The 20,910-nt window shown below is 44.0% G+C and overlaps 1 protein-coding gene across 3 annotated transcripts in view; it reads left to right on the forward strand.

Moving 5' to 3' along the window:
- Nucleotides 1-20,910, forward strand: part of PIEZO2 (piezo type mechanosensitive ion channel component 2) — a 410,674-nt gene that overhangs the window by 147,835 nt on the left and 241,929 nt on the right. For all 3 annotated transcript variants that reach the window (XM_040979222.1, XM_040979221.1, XM_040979223.1), the window contains exon 3: nucleotides 2,692-2,817. In XM_040979222.1, coding sequence (XP_040835156.1) covers nucleotides 2,692-2,817 — 126 coding nt within the window. The remainder of the gene's footprint in view (nucleotides 1-2,691; nucleotides 2,818-20,910) is intronic.

Genomic DNA, 20,910 nt, shown 5'->3' on the forward strand with positions numbered 1-20,910 from the left:
AGCGAGTTCCAAATCTGGGTTCTTATGCTGGATTTCCACCATAGTCTCCATAGCCCCAGCTCCTGGCTCACCACACTCTGCCGGAGACCAGCTCCGGCTGACTAGAGAGCTTGCAAAGGATGCATGGGTCGGCGAGATGATACGAAGAAGAGATAAAACGTGGACCACTATGACATGATGCTCATAATAGACAACTCAGAAAAGTTGCCTTCTTTATTTATACACAAATCTCAAAAGCTTTTGCACAATATCCAGTTGTTTCATTTTTGCATCATGGTTAAGAAAATACAAAAAAAATCCTAAAAAATATTATTTTACTTCAAAGAAAACATTTCCAACAAACCATTACTCATTGAAGCCTGAAGTCACATGGCTGAAGCGAGGAACTCCACAGTTGGCAGCACATGCAGTTACATAGTGACAAGTGGTTAACTTATACTCAAAATCAACTTTTACTAAACACAAACTAACTAATATTGATTAAAATATTAAGAGTACAGATTTAAAAGATCATAAATGAAAGGATTTTATAAAAGCATATAATATACATTCTTTGCGAAATCTTATAATCAAATCATGCCTTAATTACCGTCATCTTCACCTAGTGCTGATTTAATTGTTTTTTGTTCTTTTGTTAAAGGGCAGTGAAAGGGATCAAGGCAGCTCAGCCAATCTACAAACAGAAGACCTTTACAAGAAACTTCCTTTCAAACTGTTTTCTTTCCCTAAATATAAGTGCCAGTATAAGATTGAGATTTTAAGCCATTTTGGGGGGGGGGTTGTTTTGTTTTGTTTCCCTTTAGAAGATGCCCCATATACTTTTGCTTTCTGTGGTGAGAAACTAAAATGCATGATATCATGTGTTGTAACAGGTCGAGGTGCATGGTAAACAAACTCTTTGTACCTCCATGATTGCCATCTGTTCCAAGATATTATCAAGCCATTTCTTAATGAAAATATTACTTATACTAGGGCAAACTTCAGGACAAAAGTGGGCACATAACAGGATGTTTGGAGACATTGTGGGCTCAATTGTACTATTGTATACTTTTAGCTGTGTGTCATAGCTTTACATTACTAAAGATGTTTTTATCATAACATGATTTATCAATTCGAGGTGTCATACCAGTTACAGGAATCACTTCACACTAGCAGAAAAACAACAACATCACCAGGAGAATTCTATCAAACATCAGAGAGGTGATTGAGTGTCCGTACGATGGGGTGAGGCAGCAATGAGGTGACCAGAGACATTCTGCCAGGCCTTGCCTCGCAGCTAGAAACTTCTCGCAGCCTTGCTAATTGAGGAGCGGTGCTCATCACACACCCATGCCATCCGACCCAACTGCATGGCTCCCCACATCTGCAATGGGGATGCAATGAAGATGAGTCGGGGATGTAAGCCCAATATTGCTATGTTGACGGCACTGCTAAAAAACATATCTGAATGGTGATAATTGCAAGCATGGCAACGAACAAATTCTCACAGGTACAGGGATGCTGTTGGGAATTTACTAATTGTTCGGCTGAGGAAGTAAGAGCCTTAACCTGACCCCACCCAGGTAGGCGGAGGAGCAGGACATGTGGAAGCTGCCTGGTGGCACCCAACAGCAGGAGGATGAATATGCAGACCAGATATAGGCGTTGGAAGAACATTTTCAGCAGGTGTAGACTCGTCCAGCACGTTGCTTTCTGAAGAAAGGTGTTCGGATGGATGTCTTTCAGATGTCTGGACTGGAGATGTCAGAAGAGGCAGTGGAGGATGATGTCTCTTGCGGGACAGGCTTGCTGCTTTCAGTAGGCGGCATGGGGTCTGAGGATGATGAGACATGTCTAATCAGTCGGTCTGGACTCCAGATTGGCGAATCTGAGTCCTGTGGGAAAACACAAGCATATCCTCTTCCGCGAGTTAGGAGGAGGTCAGGCCCCTTCCGCTGTCCTTGCCTCGCTGCAGCCTTGCTAACCGAGGAGCAGTGCTCATCACACAACCATGCCATCCGACCCAACTGCATGGCTCCCCACAGCACTCCTCCTGTGATACTGTGCTGAGGCTGCACCATTGTCTGTACAAATGTTCTCCCACTTCCGGTTGGAGGAGGTCCTAGGATTAAGGAGACACCAGGAATTCTATATAGCTAGGTTGTTGGTAGGGCTACTACAGTTCATCATATAACAAATAGACAAATGTCATTTTTTTTGGTAAATATTTTTGCATTTGAAAGGCAGAGTTACAGAGAGAAGTTGAAACAGAAAAATCTTCTATCCGCTGACTCACTCCCCAATTGGCTGCAACAGCTGGAGCTGAGCCTATCCAAAACCAGGACCTTCCACATGATTTCAGGGACTCAAAAACTTGGGCCATCCCCCAATAATCACAGAGCTAGATTTGGAAATGGAGCATCTGATTCACAAGGCAGAGTCCATTTAGCTTGCTATACCATGTAGCTGGTCCCTAGTGTCTTTATATTTTTACAGTGATTTTTTTTTTTTAACCAGTGCAAGGCAAAAAGAACATAAGATTGCTTTTAGCTATAGGTCAGTAATTAAGCTTAGTAACAGTTGCGCTTCCTAGACTTTGAGACAGTCCACCAAGGAAGTTGCCTAAGAAATTCTTATGAGGCTCTATGAAAGAGCCAGATGGCATGTTGGGTGCTATGCTCTCTCACGCGCTCTGTGCTTCGTACCCTGCAGGCCACACAGGACGGTTGCTGAAGTCGCTGTGCCTCACCAGCTTCTCCTTCCTGGTACTGCACATCATTTTCCACATCACCTTGGCCAGCCTTGAAGCCCAGCACCGCATCGCGCCTGGTTATAACTGTGAGTATGATGTTGGTTATTTCTGTGTATTTGTACATGCATGGCAAGGCTGCTGTGCCATCACACAAATGAAAAAGCATACAATGATCATATATAAAAAAATCATGATCAATTTGGATAATTTGGCAATCCAATGAGTGAAAATATACATGAAGAAGTTGTGCCGGGGAAAATTAGGTCTTGAAATCAACTTGATTACTGAAGCTTCAATATGTGTTACACAGTAGGTCTCTTTCTGAGAATATACATTGTCAGTAGACCTAACTTAAAATTAAGACTGACGGGGACAGCATGGTGGCTCAATGGGCTAATTGTCTGCCTTACAGTGCCAGCATTCCATATGGGTGGTAGTTCTAGTCCTGGCTGCTCCACTTTCTATCCGGTTTCCTGCTCACACCTAGGAAGGCAGTGGAGATTGGCTCAAGTTCTTGGGTCCGTACATCCATGTGGGAAACCCAGAAGAGATTCCTGGCTCCTGCCTCAGATCAACAAAGTTCCAGCCATTATGGCCATTGGAGAGTGAACCAGCAGAGGCAAGACCTCTCTGTCTTTCCTTTTTTTCTGTAAATCTGCCTTTCCAATGAAAATAAATCTTTTTTTTTAAATCACGACATATATACTCCCAACAGCTTACAGAATAGCTAGTCAGAAAACTAAGTACAATTTTTGTTTTAAAAAAAAAGAGGTTTATTCTTTAAAATTTATTTGAAAGGGAGGGAAGGGAAAAGAGAGAAGAAGGGAGTCTCTTCAATCCACTGGGTCACTCCCTCGATGCCTGCAATACTTGTGGTTGACCCAGATTAAAATCACAAGCTCTAAACTCCATCCAGCTCTGCCACAAGGTTTGCAGGAACACGGGTATCCAGGCCATCATTGTCTGACTTCCCAGTTGGATCAGCAGGGAGCTGAATCGAAAGCAGAGCAGCCAGGATTTGTATAAGCACTCCAGTATGTAATGTAGGTGATGCCACTGGTGATTTAATCAGCTACATTACATTGCCTGCTTCTACCCACGTGAAATTCCTAGGGCTACCAAAGTCCAAAAGTTGAATGACATTTTGTGAATTATGACGGTGACATCCATCCTATTGCCAAGCTCAATGTAAAACTAATATCTTTGAGCGAGAAAAATGTTGCCGTCTCAGGTTGGAAGGTGTTTATTTCAAGGGAAACAATTCATGTTGAAAATTATATTTCGAAGTTGCGATCTGTATTTCTGCGTTATCTAGATACACTCTTTCCCAAATGAATCTACCATCGAGTACATCAAGCTTCGGTTTTGGTCAGACATGATTGTCATATGATTGAGTAGATGGAATACCATCTACATGTTTTCAATTACACCTAAAGCAATGCTGGAATCTTTGAGATATACTACAATAACAATTTTAACATATCACTTTTCTTTGAAGCATCCATTTTTGATGTGTTTGGAATTTCCTCAATTTTCGTTCACATAAATCTCCCCGTGCCTATAAAATAAAAAAAGATACGAATTGTGCATAAATCAAAAAACATTCCATTACACATAATTCAAATTTCCTTCCTCAAGCACATATACATAAATTATTCATTACACGTCACTGTGGGACGTTAAGTGATAGAATTGAAGTTAGTACTCACTTCGGCAATTTCATCTTTTTCAGAGTTCCTTTGATAATATTTGCCAAGACAAACTATTTTTAAGTTATTACATAAGGTATAGCTTTTAAATTTATACATCCTTTATAGCCCACAAGTTTGAGTTTGTCAATATACACTGTGTTCACACCTCAAAATAATTTCTGCTTGCTGAATGATGTGAGAAAGTGCATGGAAGATGATCTGGTCTGGAAGGGAAAATTCATCATTTGCCCCAGGGCAGTCCAACTATTTCCATTTCCATCCAAATGGTGATTTCCCATAGTTCTATGAAGACAAATGAAAAATTAATAAGAAACAGTAAAGTAGCATTCCTTTCTTCATGTTTACACTGTATATTGGCTCCTTTTAAAGGTATAAGATCACACACACACACACACACACACACACACACACACACACACACACTTGTTTTGGCTCCATCTTTGCCAGGCAAGGATTCAGACTTCTTAGATATTTCCAACGGGACAGAAGTTGTAACAGGAAGACCGTGTTTTCCAGTGGTGAAGGGAGGAAGCTGCAGTAGATATAAGGGTACCAAAGAAGTCCAGGAAAGAGGGGAGAGTTACTCTGTGGGTGCAGTGCATACCTAGCTTGTTCTTGGTTCCACGTTTTTCCGTATACTTTCTAAAGATCGCATGGAGCTCAAGATCTTTTGTGCCAAAATAAACTCATCTTTTAATCCCGTTTTTCCACAAACTTCTTGGGAGCAACCTCCCATCGCCAGACTCGGCCGGCAATGAGATGTCAGAGATGTTTTAAATTACACACAGGTGTTTTCTTCATGGCAGTAGAACTTGAATCTGACAGAATCTAAAAGAATGCCTTCCCCTTCCTCCTTGGGTGTTACCTTAGGAAAGTTCTCTTCTGTTCCACCAGAAAAAAAAAAAAAATCCAAGTTCTTGGATGTCCTCCTAGTAAGCTTTATTTCTATAAAGCTAAATTCCAATTGGCAGTTTATATCTGCAAACATTAACATTTCAGCTTGAAGTTCCAATATTTTGGGTGAAATAAAACAACGAAGACGGGATTGGGTTAAACATAGAGTTTAAAAAGAAATTTGAGGTGATTACTTCCAGTAATAGGCACCTTGAACTTGAGTTTATAGACATCATAAATTTCTCCTGAAATACTGGTAATGCATGCAATAGTGTTGGCTCATCGGTGTTGCAGAAAAAAAAATTTTTTTTTGGTTTGAATTCAGGTGTAGCAGTTAAAATAAATACATTCTTGAAGAAAGATAAAAGAGAAAGGACGAACAAACTTCAGAGCAAACTAGTTTAGTCCAAGATTGACACAGACCAGGTTTCCAGCCTCACACATTTTTTAATGATCAAATTATGTAAACTTTAGCAAATACTGTTAGGGTCGCTAATGGAAACACTGACTTTAAATGCGGAGTTGACTTCCCTGCACGAATGTTATTGTTTCTCAAGCACACGGTGTTGTGATGACACCATCAGAGTTGTAGACACAAACTCAGTTATTTGGATATTCCAAACTTGAGGTTAAGTTCTTTTTGGCAACTAGCGATATAAAGTAGAAAAAAAATTAAATAAAAATTTAGAAACCATGTTGGCCATCAGCGTTCTACATTTTGAATGTTTTCTTCATGACCAAGCCATTGGCAAATTGAAATGAAATTGGCGAGACAGGTCAGGTTACCGATCTTATTCAAGTAGTACTCAAATTCAAGACCACCAAGTACCCATTTATAGGTGCTTAATTTTGTTTTGCTAACGACTTCTTTCCATATTTAAACCCATGCACTCATTAGCGTGAATGCTCCCAGCATCTTTAAGGAATCTGAGACATGAGTTTGGGGGACAACAGTAGCATTTATAAATATTGCCCCATTGGAAGTTCTCATTCCCCCAGAGTCCTGTGAATAACTGGCAGTACTGAAGACTTTTTCAAACCGCTCTATTTGGTTTTTGACTAGCTAGCAGACTTGTTAAAGGTGCCATTGTGCAGGACTGAAACTCAATACCATCCCTTCTCCCTCTTGCTCTCCTCTTCATTTCCAAAACGGAGATCTTAGCAGTCAGAGAGGAACCCGCAAGCAGAGCAGACCTCTGTAAGCCTTGCTCAAACATGTGCTGTGCCGCTTACTAAAATATTTTTCTTCCATCACAACAGTGCTACTGAAATAAATGCAAACCCGGTTTCAATTATGTCATTGCGGATTACATAGGAGCAGTTTGTTTGACTGCATGGTAGATGCACAACCACATTAGGGAAATTTCAGGGCTGGTTTGGGTTCTTGTTCTGTGTAAAGCATGCCACTGGGGGAAAGAAACTCTTGGCTTCAAAACTAGATAAGAACTTTCTGGTGATAACAGCTACGTGTGAGCACTTAGAACTACCACCAGGGTCAGCCTTCCAATTCATAACTCAGTGTGTGTGTCATAGCTTGGGCTATATAGCATTTGTTTGAGATCTGCTTTTATTTGTGTTACTTTAAAAAATGTTTTTATTTTGATGATCTTTACATAGTTGATTAAGGCTCAAAAGGTCAAGGAAGTGAAAGTGGGAAAGACCATTGTTTCCACATTCTCTTTTTTCCTTCCTGCATCTGGGGGAAGGGGAGAGACAAAGGGAGAAGTCACACCCACCCTCCCAACCATCCCAGGGTCCCTGATATGGGGCATGCTCCAAGGACACTACTAAAGTGGTTTCAGTGGTTCAATTGTTCTGAATTGCTGCCAGAGTTGCCATTCCAAGCACGATGAGATCTCTTCAAAATCCACTGGCTGGCATAGTGCACCTTCGCATCTCCACTTGCCCAGATTTTCGCTGCCAACACTTGACTAGGTAGTTGATCAATTTGTTCTGTCCTTTGTTGAGGTGCCAGGTGTCTTCTGCAGGCTCCAATGTACTACCATATTCTCCATGTGCACCTGGATATGCTGTCCATTGCTCTGAGCCACTGAGGCAGCTCAGCTTTGACACATGCACTCCATGGTCAGACCATGGAACCTGCAATTCTCTTCATGGTTGGGGTTCTGAGCCCAGCAGTTCAACGGGGGGGATCCCCAAAGAAACTTCATCTGAGGTGATCCCAGACCTGATTCTTGTGTGTGCTTGCCAGTAAAGGGTCCGGCACAGTCCATTGCCCCAATCAGCTTATGTATATGCTAGTGGTTGTGATTTTATTGCTGGGTCAAATCTGTCTCTAGCCCTGTCTTCTACACAAACCAATGAGTGTTGCAGCCCATCCCAATCATGACCACCACATATTCGGCCCTCATATACACCAGTGGGAGCTACAGCCAAGTCAGAGCAACCTGCAATAACCCCCACCAGGCCAACTCCCTGCCCTGGTTCCCAAGCTTGCTAGTATGTACAGCAAACTGGTCCAGTCCATCCCACATCCCATTCAGCTCTCCTACGTGTCAATGGGCATTGAAGCCTAGTTCAACCCAACCAGCCCCACTATTCAGAGCACATACCTGCTGACAGGTGCGACTGTCTAGCCATGCCTGCTCCAGTCCTGGTTTTCCTGCTCACCAGATGGAGTGGCAACCCAAGAGGAAGGTGCCCACTGTTTCCCTCCTGGCCCCACTCCCGGATCATGCACTCTCCAGGTGGTTCTGCAATTTGGCTTGACAGAATTGACACCCCCCCATGCCAGCATCTGCCAGCTGATGCTGAGGCAGAGCCCAACCAGCCCACACCCACTCTGACTTATACTTGCACCAGTAGGAACAGTCAATCCAGCCTGGCTTTTCCCTGGTCCATCTCACATGAGGCCAGCAGGTGTTGTAGCCCTGCTCAGCCTGATCTGCCCCCATCCCAACTCACACTCTCCAGTGGCAGTGGTAATCCAGCAGAGGAGCCCCTCACAGCCCCCCTACCATCTTCACCCCCTCCTCCCTGGGTCCTGTGTGTGCTGGTTGGGTGCCGTGGCCCAGTCTGGAATGGCCTGCCTCACCTCAGCTTTTGCCAGGGAGTGCCTTAACCTAGCCCAGCCTGGCCAAACCCTGATTCCAGCTCAGGTTGGTGGGGGTTACAGCCAAGCCCAGCCCTGCCAGCGCCCAGTCCAAAACCCTCATGGGTATTGGTGTGTGTTGCAACCAGACCCAACCTGACCCACACTCCATTCTGGTGCTGAGATTCGCCAGTGGGTGATTTGCACTGGCCCAGCCCGGTTCACCCCCAACCTACACCAAATGAATGCTGCTGGGTAGCTTTCCCTGGCCTGGTCTGGGCTTCTCCCTATTGTGGTTCTTGCACTCAACTGCAGGAACTATATCTTGACAGAAGAGTTTCCCAGACTGCTCTGTTGGAACCTCTCCCAATGCCAGATCTCATATACAAGAGTAGGTTCACGGGCCAACCCTACTCAGTCCACCTCCTGATCTAGCAGAAACAATGGCCTTTCCTGGCCAGCCTTCAACCCATTCTGGTTATTATTGTTGGATGTTATAGCCCAGTCTAACCTGGTCCACATGCAGACACAGCTCACACCCGGCTCAGGAGGGACAAAACCCTAGCCTAGTCTGTCCTATACCTACCCTGGTTCTCACAAGCACCAGTGGGTGCTGAGGTCTAGCCCAGTTCAGCACACTCAGCCCCAGTCCACACTTTTGCCAAGGGACATTGCAGCCATGTCCAGACCAGAATGTGGCTCCCATTCCAGCCCCTGTATTTATCTATGGGAACCACAACCCAACCGGGGCATCCTCTTAGGTTCCCAACCAGGTCTGTTCCCAGCTATAGATCTTGCGCATGGCAATGGTTGTTCTGACCCAGCTTGGCATAGTCTCTTACCTATCATGATCTTCACCTTTGGATGTTCTAGCCTGGCCTGACATGGCCTGACCTAAGTCCTAGCTCAGTCTGCTCATATTTCAGTTTCATGCAAATTGGTAGATGTGACAGCATAGCTATGCTTGACCTTTGCTCCAGCCTGGTTTTGCTCTTGCCAGTGAGCTAAGGTTGGCTCAGCCCTGCCCATTCTGCCCCCTTTCAAAATCAACCCACACATTAGTCAACAGTTGGAGTTACCCTGTCCAGACTGCCCCACACCCAGACCTGGAACATGTGCTCACCAGTGGGAGCCATGACCCCAATAGGGGAGAATTGCAGGTTCTCCCACTTGGCCCACTCTCTGACCCAGATCTCACATGCTCCAGCAGGTGCTAGACCTTTGCCCAACATAGCCTGCCACTCTGTCTTGGCCGTTTTATGAGCTGGAGGATGTTGCGGCCTAGCCCGCTTCACACCCTGTTTTGAGCTGCATATGCAGGTGCTGCAGCCTGGACCTGCCCAGTTTGTTTCGAGCCCCAGCACCCATGAGTGTCAGTGGATTCCATGATCACTCCTAGCTCAGCCCATCACCACCCCAACTCTTGAGCTAACCAGTGGGACTTGTATTTCCACACAGCTGGGCCCACTTATCCCTCACAGTATCTACCCCTGGATTTGGTTTTCTCTTTTTTGTTAACTTTAAAAAAAAAAAAAAAACATTGTTTTTTGATACAATATAGCTGGCACTGGGCTTTCCCCTCCTGCTCCACCAAATTCCCTCCCCTCCCTTCTGTTCTCCCCTCTAGGTTCATAATGAGTGTCCTTCGTGCATTTTCCCAAGTTCATCATGCTTCCACTGGAGTGTCTCCCAATCATGTAGGAGACTGTCATTTCGTTGTGAGTTCATTCTTACATCTTGGGGCCCTAACGTAGGTACAATGGGGATTAGATCTTCATTGTTTTTGGACAGTACCAACAACAGTGATAAAGGGACATTGACCATCTCACGTGATTATAAACACTCAGCCTCTTATGGATGGTTGATTAATGAATTACATCACCAGTTCTTATCACAGAAGGTACAGGTAAGGATGAAGTTGCATAGAGTAAGATTCACATATAATGTCTCTAGATTTGACATTACATTTTCCTATATTAGAGCAAACATATGATACCTGACCTTTTGGGATTGGCCCATTTCCCTTAGCATAATGATCTCTAGTTTGGCCCAGTTGGCCACAAAAAGTAATATATTTCATTTTTTTAAATCGCCGAGTAGCATTCCATAGTGTAGATGAACCAGTTTCTTTATCTAGTCCTCTGTTGATGGGAATTTAGGTTACTTCCATGTTCTTGCAATTGTTGATTGTGCTACAATGAACACTGGAGTGCTTGTTGCTTTGTCCTGTAACAAGTTCTCTTGTTTGCTGATTAGTGTCATGACCTTGCTTAATGTGACCTGTTCCCTGTTCTGACACTCAGTCTGGTACTGGGATCTAGCCCTGCCAGAAAGGCCCCAGCCATAGCTTTCATGTGGTCTGGCATGTGGCGGTCAGTGATGTTCCACGCTAACAGTCCAACTCAGGACTCCCATGTGGGCTGGTGAATCAGATCTTGCAGACTCTCCCGTCCGAACCACCAGGTCTCAGTCCCCTTGCTTACCTGCAAGTTCAGTGACCCCATCACTGGGAGTCACACAGGATTCATTTCTCACCTACACACACACTAGTCTTATCCTAGGTAGCAATTCCATACCCCTAGACACCCTAGAGCTTGCTGCCTGCGGCCAGTGGGCGGAGCCTGATGCCCCTTTGCACTCTGGCATCCCAAAGCCCAGGACTCGCTCACCTTGTGGCAGCAGTGGTGGTGGCCAGGGCCCCAAGCACTGAGTCCAACCTGGCTCAGGTATCCTCAGCAGCCGGTACCTCCCTCCACCCAAGCCCCACTGCCAAACTCCCCCTATGCACCTCCTGCCACAGGTGGTCAGCATATTTTTAAGTAGTTCATTACACATGCCTTGAGGACCACAGTGCAATTTAGTTCAGAAGCCACTCTATTAAATGTTTCCCCCCACCCCCCAGATATGCTTCTATCCTGAAATGTATGTGGCTCCTATTACCGAGGTCCAACTTATGAAGCACCCACATAGGATAAGACCAAGGCACAGACGTGGTTGCCCATAGCACCGGCCCACAGATGGTGGCATGGCTGCAGAGTGGGCCCCGGAGCCTCTGCTGGACCTCTTGGTGCCAGGGTTCACTCATCACTTAACACTAGTTAAAGACTTCACCCACACTTTGCTAGCCATTGGTTGTGTTAATTGGATTCATACTGCAAGATTTTCAGGGTAATCTGGTGAATCTGTTCTCATAAAAAAAAAAGCTTTTGAGCCTAAAGGAATTTTTTATTTATTTTTTCTAATCTTTGTGATAGTACCATGGAGAGCTGAGTTACTCTACATGGGCAGGGCGTGCTGGGATAGCCTTTCTGCCAGGTGGCATCTTGGGAGGCTCTGTGAGGGAGCTACTTCTTGTTTCTGCGTATCCTTCTCTTTCCCTCCCATTTCAGGGCTGTATCCACTTGCTGACCTACTTAGGGATGCCTCCTTTAAACATCCTGGGAGTGGATACAAGCCCTAAAGCAAGCCATCAAAAACCTGGGCCAAGCTGCAATTCTCCCTCAGCACACTGCAGCCTGCTTTTACTCCTTCAAGGACGTCAGCCTGTGCACCCCACACCCTCTAGTCATATCTATGTAACAAGAGAATGAACCGTGCGGAGTGGCTGCTTCTCTCAACCACTGCTCTCCGAGGCCAACTGCTTTTCCATCCTCTGGCTCCCTTAGACACATGCCAACCTGGACCTAGTCTGCTGTTCCGCAGAGTGGGTGAGGCTGTTCCAGTGGAAGACACATTTTTCAACAGTCGATTCTGGATGGAAGCGACGCTGGAAGAGTCCTTGTAACCTGATATTGGATGGAGTTGATGTTCTTGCAAAATGAATGCATTTGCGAACACCAGACCCAGGCCAGAAACCAAACAGAAAGGTCGTCCTTGGCTTAGAAAACCATCAGCTCACTGGCACATAAACATCTAGATTGACCTTCGAGTAATAGTTCAGTGGTGACTGTCAGTTTGTGTGGTGCTTCTCAAGCAGCTTATCTTATTTTATTGTGAAAAGTTATCTTCATGAGGATTGTTACAGTATTTAATGTAGATGGTAAGTTCAGGTTTGTAGATAACTCTGAGCTGGTTTCTTCTCTCAAGGGCAGAAAGAAAGGAGCAGTCCCATCACACAGGTTGGTGTAAGGGTTCGGGTACTGCCAGCCATGTCTTTGGAACAGTCAGTGCTCTGTGGCCAATGCTGCATCGAGATAAGCTGCTGTTGCTCCTATTATTAGAGAAATCCTATTTCTTGCTCAAGGTCACACTCAACCACAGGAAGCAGAAACAGCTCAGGAGCAAATACCCAGCCGTGTGGATGAAATGTGCAAATTGTGAAACTTACAAGGCACTGGATAATTAACTCTGTGGGAAACCATCATTGTAGTCTCTTGTCAATTCTGTTTCATCTGGATTTGGATTGAATTTTACCTTTCGCATGATGTCTGGGATCTCAGGTACTAGGACTAAATGGCACTGGCTAGAAGTTGATATCAAAATGTGCACATTTGGTGAGTCAGGTCCACCTTGCAGAACCTGCTTCTCTATCCTTAGGTGTTCTCACTACCCCTGTTGGGTCCTGTGCTCCTAAATAGCCCTCCAATTATTCCCTCATATACCCAAGAGCTGGTCATCTACCATACCCTATAGCACAGAGAGCCACATTATAAACAGATTATTCATAATTTACTACTCTTCGTAGATTATAGAATTTTAGAAGAAAAAAGACAAAGGATTGAAAAGTTAGGAAGGGATGAGACTTACTTTTTGTGTTAAATAATCTAATAGTTACAGTCTCTTAAAAACCACTAACTCCATTCCCATATCGTTGGTAGGGCAGTGAACACAGAGGTAGAAATCATGTCAAGTTAGAGGCAGAGCCAAATTCAGCTCCAGGTCTCCTGACTGTCAGTCTGTATTTTTTTCCCATGCAACCTGCAGCCTTACATTTGCTGGCAAACTCCGGAGCATACAGTTCGATGTTGAGCAATAGTAGGATTAAGGCATGTGAATGTTGGATACTATGCTGGCTGAAGGACAGCTATTATAATGATCAATATTAACTCTAATGACAGGTTAATAGCAGTTGGTGATTTCATGTGGTAAATGATCCTGGATTTCAAGCACATTTGCACTTCTTGGAGTGGGGACCCGGGGCTGGAGGGCTAAGGAGCTAGATGCACGTTTACTGTAATGGACCCAAGTCCCCCATGCTTGCTGGACCATGCCCCAGCCCCTCCCCGGTCCTCATCTCTGTTCATTTCCTCTGAGTAGTTCCTTTCCTAGCACTGTGTCGCTGTATACTTAGCTAGTCATGGTACCTTGGCTAAGTAATCTGTACTTTTAAAAGCCGAGAATCTTGTGGAGGTTTCTCTGCTGATGCAAGTCGTTCAACACGTTGACAAGAATGTACTGGATACTTTTCAATGTGCAGAAATCCATTTTCCCTAATGGTGAGCCTCTCAGATCCTGAATTCTCAGGCTCTTTCGAATGCTAATTCTTCTGCTACACAGCAACCTTTCAAGCATTCGAAGATATCATTGATGTCACGCTAAGATACTGTTTTTCTTACAGACTTCTTGAATCCCTCATTCTCTCCCATCCTTGTCGGCACAGGTGCACTGGGATGCCGTTAGCTGTGGTAGGTGGGCCCTGGTTGATTCCAGACACTGAGTGGCTGTGACCTCTGTTGTTTGGGTAACTGTTCTTTTATCACCAACTAAAACCATCCTACTGTTTGCTCAATGGATCTTCTCCTAACTGGAAATGTCAGATCAACTTCTTCTGAGATCCTACTTGCGCTGTGCAGATGTCTCCAGGTGTCACTGCAGCTGTCTGTATTCTGCTTCCCTTCCTACCTTCTTCTTCTTCATCCCAGCCCTGGGCTATAGTTCAGGAGTCCCTGACACAGGACAAACACGCTGACAAGTGCTAACTGCCTTCACTCTTGCTTCTGCATCCCTTGTCACACACCATTTTATTTCTCTCTCTCTCTCTGTATAAAATTATTGCAAAAACACAGGTTTTCCATCTGCTGTCTCACCCCTCAAACACCCACAACATCCAGGGCCAGACTAGCCCAGACCAGGAGGTGGGAACTCAATCCAGGCCTCCCACGTGTTGTGCATCAGCAAGAAGCTTAAATCTGAAGTGGAGCCAGGACTTGAACAGGAAGTCTGTGTTCTAAGTAACATCTTATCTGGCTTGCTAAACATCCTCCTCTATGCATGCTTTGGAACATTTTGTTTGAGTTCTAAAGTTTGTTCTAAAGCAGCAATGCTAATAGCGTCAGTGTCTAATTACCCGGGATGCACCAGGCCTATTTATGCAGCATATCTCAGTTCTGCATGAGGTCCTTGAAGGCCCTTAGTCACTTGTAAATGAAGAGACAGAGCAGCAGCAGAAGAAGAGTTAAGTTGTGGTTAAACTATTTTGTTTTCTTTCGTTTTTTAAGAGAGCAGTGGGTCCAGCCTGGGGTTGGCCTCAGGGGGCTGCACTGCCCTGCCCTGAACAGTGGGCTCTGAAGAACTGCCTAGAGTTGGCTTTCTGGCCTTCTCCCTGCTCCATTGCTGCTCTCTGTTGCCTTCCCCTGCCACTCCGAGCGCATTGCCCATTTACCTTCCACCCTCACTGGCCACTTCCTCCAAGAAGTATGACTGAACTCTCCAAGTGGAGGAGTTCCCCCAGTGTAGCAGGCACCTGTCACTCAGCTCTACGTTGAGTTTTCTTCACCGTTGAGGGTGCTCCCCCATTGTATCCTGATTGGATTGAGGATTGGAATGCTTCTCTTTTATTTCTTCTGGTAACCTGAGCACTTTGCTCAGTGACTGATGAATATGCTACCAGGAGAAACGAATCAATGGGTTGATAGTCAGCCAAGGCGGAAGTGAAGTGTGGCAACAATGACTCTCTTGCTCTGTGCTGTGAACGGGTCTTGGTGGCATGCTCACTCCGATGGCTGCTTTCTGAGTGGTGGCTGGGAGTGGCCGCAGAGGACAGAGATCTCCTCCGGTCGGCAGCTCTTGTCCCAAATAATGTGCCCTCCAAGGGTGCATGACATTCTGATCACTGTGCCCATTTCTTTTCTTTTCATTAGGGCAGAAATTTGGGACTTGTGCATTTTATTTCTCTTTTAACATGATCTACCAAATAAAATGTGTTGACGTCTGTTTTCTTTGCCAAAGGAAAATTGGATTTCCATTTGGACTTGGAGAAATGAGGAGGCAAAATATAAAAAGAAGAATCTGGAATTTGATGCAGCAAATGGGGAAAGAGAAGGGCAAAGCAGAGGCTGAGGGATTGCTTGGCTGAGTCCCGCATCCCGTCCCTCACCCGCACCTGCTCCTGGCCCTGACCCATCAGTCACTGCTAAACGCTCAATCACGGAGCAGGAAGCTTCGATGATGTGGGATTGATTTTGTTTGCTTAAATAACAATTTCCTGACCTCGGTTCCATGATGCAGCATTTCTGGTGTAAATTATTTACAATAAAAGCACTAAGGCAAGTAAAGTCAACCTCAAAATTATAGACTGACAACCTAAAGCCATAACTGTAGGTTTTCAAATTTATGGTAAAATGAAAGGCCATTTCAAGGGCATGATGGAAACGGCATGATTGGGTCAAGGATCGCCCTGGTAATGCAGAAAACGTGAACTGTGGGACGCTAGTGTGCTTGTTCACTGACAAAACTAGTGTCTATTTTAGGGATTAACTGTGTGTTTTCCCAAATAAAAGCCATCCTTTTCCCCGTAAACAGAAGTTTGAGGTAGAATAATGTGTTTTAATTTTGAGCGTCCAGAATGATCGGGAACCTGTAAGCTTCCTAACAGAGTTGCTAAGATTCATTCAGCATTTTGAGAGACGTTTAGAGTCTTCTTTATTATTCTCACTGCAAAATAAGGGTGTCTATGGACATACATATATATACATATATATAAAATTAAAGCTAACATTGTGCCATAAGACTTTCATAGGCAGATATGCACTGATCTACTATTTATTTCCGGAGAAAGGAGTATTTGGTCTGCCGATGTGCATTGTGGGATTTGTAGTTACTGCCTCGGGATCCTGTTTTCTTTACCTTGCGTGGCTTTCTGGGATAGAATCTCTAAGTTGGAAGTGGGCACTCACTCTCAGAGCCCAGAACTACAAGCAATGCAGTGCAGTAGGTCTCCTGTGTTGTTTGCACAAATGGATTATAATCAAAAGCAAAGCACCCACGACACACTTTTATTACATCAGTGTAATAAAAATACAGTACACGTATTCTACTCATCTTTTGGTTTTATATGATAGAATGTAAAAATTTCTCGAAATATAATTCTGTTATAATAAAAATAAAGCAAAATAGCTTGATGAAGATATGCTGAATAATGTTATACTCTAGTTGAAAAAAATGACGATTGTTACTTCTGAGGATGCTTTTTCCAAAAAAAGTGGATTTGTATAGTCATAAAGAAAATATGTTTTATACAGAGAGATGGAGGTAACAGAGTCTACTGTTCCATGGCATGGGATGACCACAGATCACAATAAGGTATTTTAAGACATACAAGGTACATTGAAGAGCTAGAATGTATATTAAGAGCTAGAAGAGAGGAGTTGACAGGCTCAAGCATGCAGGAAGAGCAAGGGGGTAGAAATGGCCATGGCAAGATTCACTCACTTCCTGTCATGCACCTGTGCCTAACATGATTTGATCACTTCCTGTCATGCGCCTAGGTTGAGTTATCGCATTGTTCTCCCAAATGTGGACATATGTCACACGTTAACCAAGAATTTCTACAACGATAGCTTATTTCCACTTAGATAGAAGAACTCAGAGCAGGTGAATCCACAGAGGACAACATGGAAGTTGGTGATAGGAGTGATTATTCAATGGGCACGCGGTGTTCCTCTGATTCCAGATAGAAGTCATGGCTGCACAGATAGTAGACTCATCGGATCGCTCACTTTCAGATGGGTGCATTCTCTGAGTTTCACTTCAACAAAGGAGGAAAGCAGAAGAGACTCGTCTCTTTCATCGGTACTTGAATAAGGCGTTCTGGATTGGCGTGTCCTCTGAGTTAGCTACTGCTTGAAATGGTAGCAAACCGTGCCCCACTGCCTGTTGAGTCCCAGCTCCTCCCCTTTGGATCCAGTGCCCGGGAATGCACCTGGGATGGCAGCAAAGGAGGGCCAACGTACTTGGGACCCTGGCAGCCGTATGGGAAACCCTGCTGGAATTCTAAGCTCAGCCCCCACCATTGTGGCCATTTGGAAAGCAAACCAGCAGATGGAAGAGCTCTCTCCTTTTCTCTCCCTCCCTGTCTCCCTGTCACTTAGTTTTTCAAATAAATAAAACATGCCTTTACAGAAAACCATTTTGACTAATTTGATGAAGTTTATAGAATCAAATGCTTCTTATAAATTGCTAATAAATGCAATTTTCCTGTGCATTTATTGCTTTTATTTGTGTTTGAGAACATTTTGTTTTCTCACAATATTGCTCAGATTATTCTGAAAATATGTTTTTTTCAAGATCAACTTTTAGAGATGATTTTTGTTCCCAGCCTTCTTTTCACTGAGATTTTTCTTTATAATCTGATGTTCCTGTTTTTCTTATTGCTTCAGTGTTATGATTTTTCATTGTTAATATGCTTTGTACTTTTTGGACAGTATGATAATTTAAAATATATGCAATGCTCTAATTCACCTGGAGTTTATTTTTGCAGAGACTTTGAAAAACGGAACTTTGTTCCAAATGCCTATTCAGTTTTCCTGTCACTGCTCAGGAAATGCTCTTTCCCTTGACTCCGGGAGAGCTTTGATTCAGGCGGTCTTTTCCGAGTTCTGGCAGAAAATCCATTTCTGATGGACTTTGCCAAGTCTATATCTCTAGCATACTGTTCTTTTACTTTATTTTCTTGTTTTTCATCTTGCTCACATTTTTCCACATCATGAAACTTGATATTGTCTTTGGAGAACATTCTGGACAATATGAAATTACAAACTCCAGCGAGTTTGTTTAGATGTCGGTGGGTTTCAGCACACTGTTGATTCAGGGGGAGCTGACTTGGCATCTCTCACGTTCAGCATCTTCATTTCAGAGTAAGCGACAAATTGTGTTTCTTTCTAGACCAAATCGTATAATTGATCTATTACTTCTTTAATAGTCCAAACTGAATTCATCTTTCGATTACAGCTGATATGTATCTGTTACCCTGATATCAATTAAGTCAGTAAGAACAAACCCAACCATCTCCTCGGGGGAGGGAGAGAGGTGGAAGGAGAGATAAATGCAGAACATGGATTAGAATTTCAAGATTTTATCTTATTGTTATCTACTGTAGCCAGCGATTGTGAAAAAGCCTTTGTTTCCACTTTTTCCACATATTAAACATCTGGTTGATCAATATCTTGACATTACATTCAATAGCTACCTAGTGAATTTTTCCAGTTAATATAAGCAGAGGTACAGACACCTTGTCATTAGTCCAGACAGCAAGCACGTCTGTGTCAGTCAACCGACTCTTTCTAAGGGTATTTGCACTGGCAGGTTGTTTCCAAGTATGCTTACAGCCCCAGAGAGAATTCTGATCTCTTAGGGTGCCGAAGGCGATAGTGGTGTATGCATTTCAGGATAGAACACAGCTTCCACCCACAATTGTTACAGCAAAAAGCTCTCAGTTGGTATTTCTGTGGGAAATGCATGGCAGACCTGGAAAAGGACTTCCCAGCTGTGACATTTCTATTTAAGGAATTCCATGTGGCTTGGCTTCCATGTGGCGTAGATGTAATGTGGCTGCCATGTCAGAGCTTGGATCTCAGACCTGGATACTCCACTTCCCATCCAGCTCCCTGTTCATGGGATTGGGAAAAGCAGGTTCCTGGTTGTCCTTCTGCCGCTTGAGTAAGAAAATAGACAGAAGACCTCTCACACTCAACTTTGCAAATATGTAAAATAAATCTTAAACAAAAAACCTTAAGTGTCTGATGCATGTTGGGTATGGAAGCACAAATCCAAAAAGGGATACGGTGCGCTGCAAGGAGGAAGTAATTTATCCTTGAAAAAGGAAAATTTGATATGTCGCAAAGGATTCTAAGAAAAAATGAAATTAAAAGAAAAGTTGAATCAGTTGAAAAAAATTGGAAATCAGTGCCTATATTTTTCATAATATATATTTTCGATGAGATTTGAAAACCTCCTTGTAGGCATAGATATCTAATTTTTAAACCAAGCTAAACTTACCTTTAATTTTTGTCTTTCACAAGATTTTGAAATCCAAACTTGAAGGCCAGGGGTTCCTCACTCCCAGGAGACCTGTGAGGAAAAGGGGGAAGTCTAGAAAGAAAATGTTAATTATAATGTGGCGTTATGGGGAGCAGATAAGAAGTTGTTCAACCTCTCCTATTTCCTGTACATTTGGCTTGCATTTCCCAAGCTTTCCCATTCTCCTTGAGATTCTTCCGTTGAGCAGAACCTCTGGAAATATTCTAGTCCAGTGTCCATTTGGGTAAGCTGCATGATTTCTTGTCGTTTTACTTCTATGGCTCAGCAAAGCTTTTGGTCCCAGGTTCTCAGGCAAAATGTTGTTGTAAGAATCAAGGGTAGCGGGCCCGGCGCGGTGGCGCAAGTGGTTAAGGTCCTCGCCTAGCACGCCCGGGATCCCATATGGGCGCCGGTTCTAATCCTGGCAGCCCTGCTTCCCTTCCAGCTCCCTGCCTGTGGCCCGGGAAAGCAGTCGAGGACGGCCCAAGGCTTTGGGACCCTGCACCTGCGTGGGAGACCCGGAAGAGGCTCCTGGCTTCGGATCGGCATAGTATCGGCCCATTGCGCTCACTTGGGGAGTGAGTCATCGGATGGAAGATCTTCCTCTCTGTCTCTCCTCTCTGTATATCCGCCTTTCCAATGAGAAAATAATAAAAATAAATCTTTAAAAAAAAAAAAAGAATCAAGGGTAGGGAGCCACTCTGGATGATTGCACCTGTAACTGCCAGAGGACAGCCATTGCCATGAATGCCTGCACATCGTCCAGGGAAAGCTGGCGTTCTGCAATGCTTTCAGGAATGGTTCCAAGACCAAGTCCCCATGTCTAGTTCTAAGCTGTTGGTCTAACCTTCCTTCCTCTGAGATATAGCATCCATTTAAGGTTGGAGAGCTCTGGCCTGGAATCAGCCATGATGGAATTGTTTCCTGTTGGATTCAAATTCCTTTTCTTGAGTTGGATCCCATCAGCAGGAGTAGAGTGTAGGGCTGCCTTTATTCTTGGCTAGCTTGAGTGGGATGTTCTAATGGGAATTTCCTGAGTAATATAGAAGCAGACTCACTTTGGAATATCTCTAACCTCAGAAAACAGACTCTTTTACCAAGTGCGATATTACCAATGAAGCAGTTCAGACTCTTCAATTCAGGAATAAGGCAATGGGAGACCCAGCCACTCTGTGACTCTTACGGGATGGACATTGGCCCATACACAGTTAAAAATAATCTTAAGAAAATCCAGAATAGAATTCTAAATTAGGGTAGAAGACTTTCTCTAATTGGAGAAACCAGCT

The sequence above is a fragment of the Ochotona curzoniae genome, unplaced genomic scaffold (genome assembly GCF_017591425.1).
Source record: "Ochotona curzoniae isolate NIBS_2020 unplaced genomic scaffold, NIBS_Ocur_1.0 contig_3176, whole genome shotgun sequence".
Lineage (NCBI taxonomy): Eukaryota > Metazoa > Chordata > Mammalia > Lagomorpha > Ochotonidae > Ochotona > Ochotona curzoniae.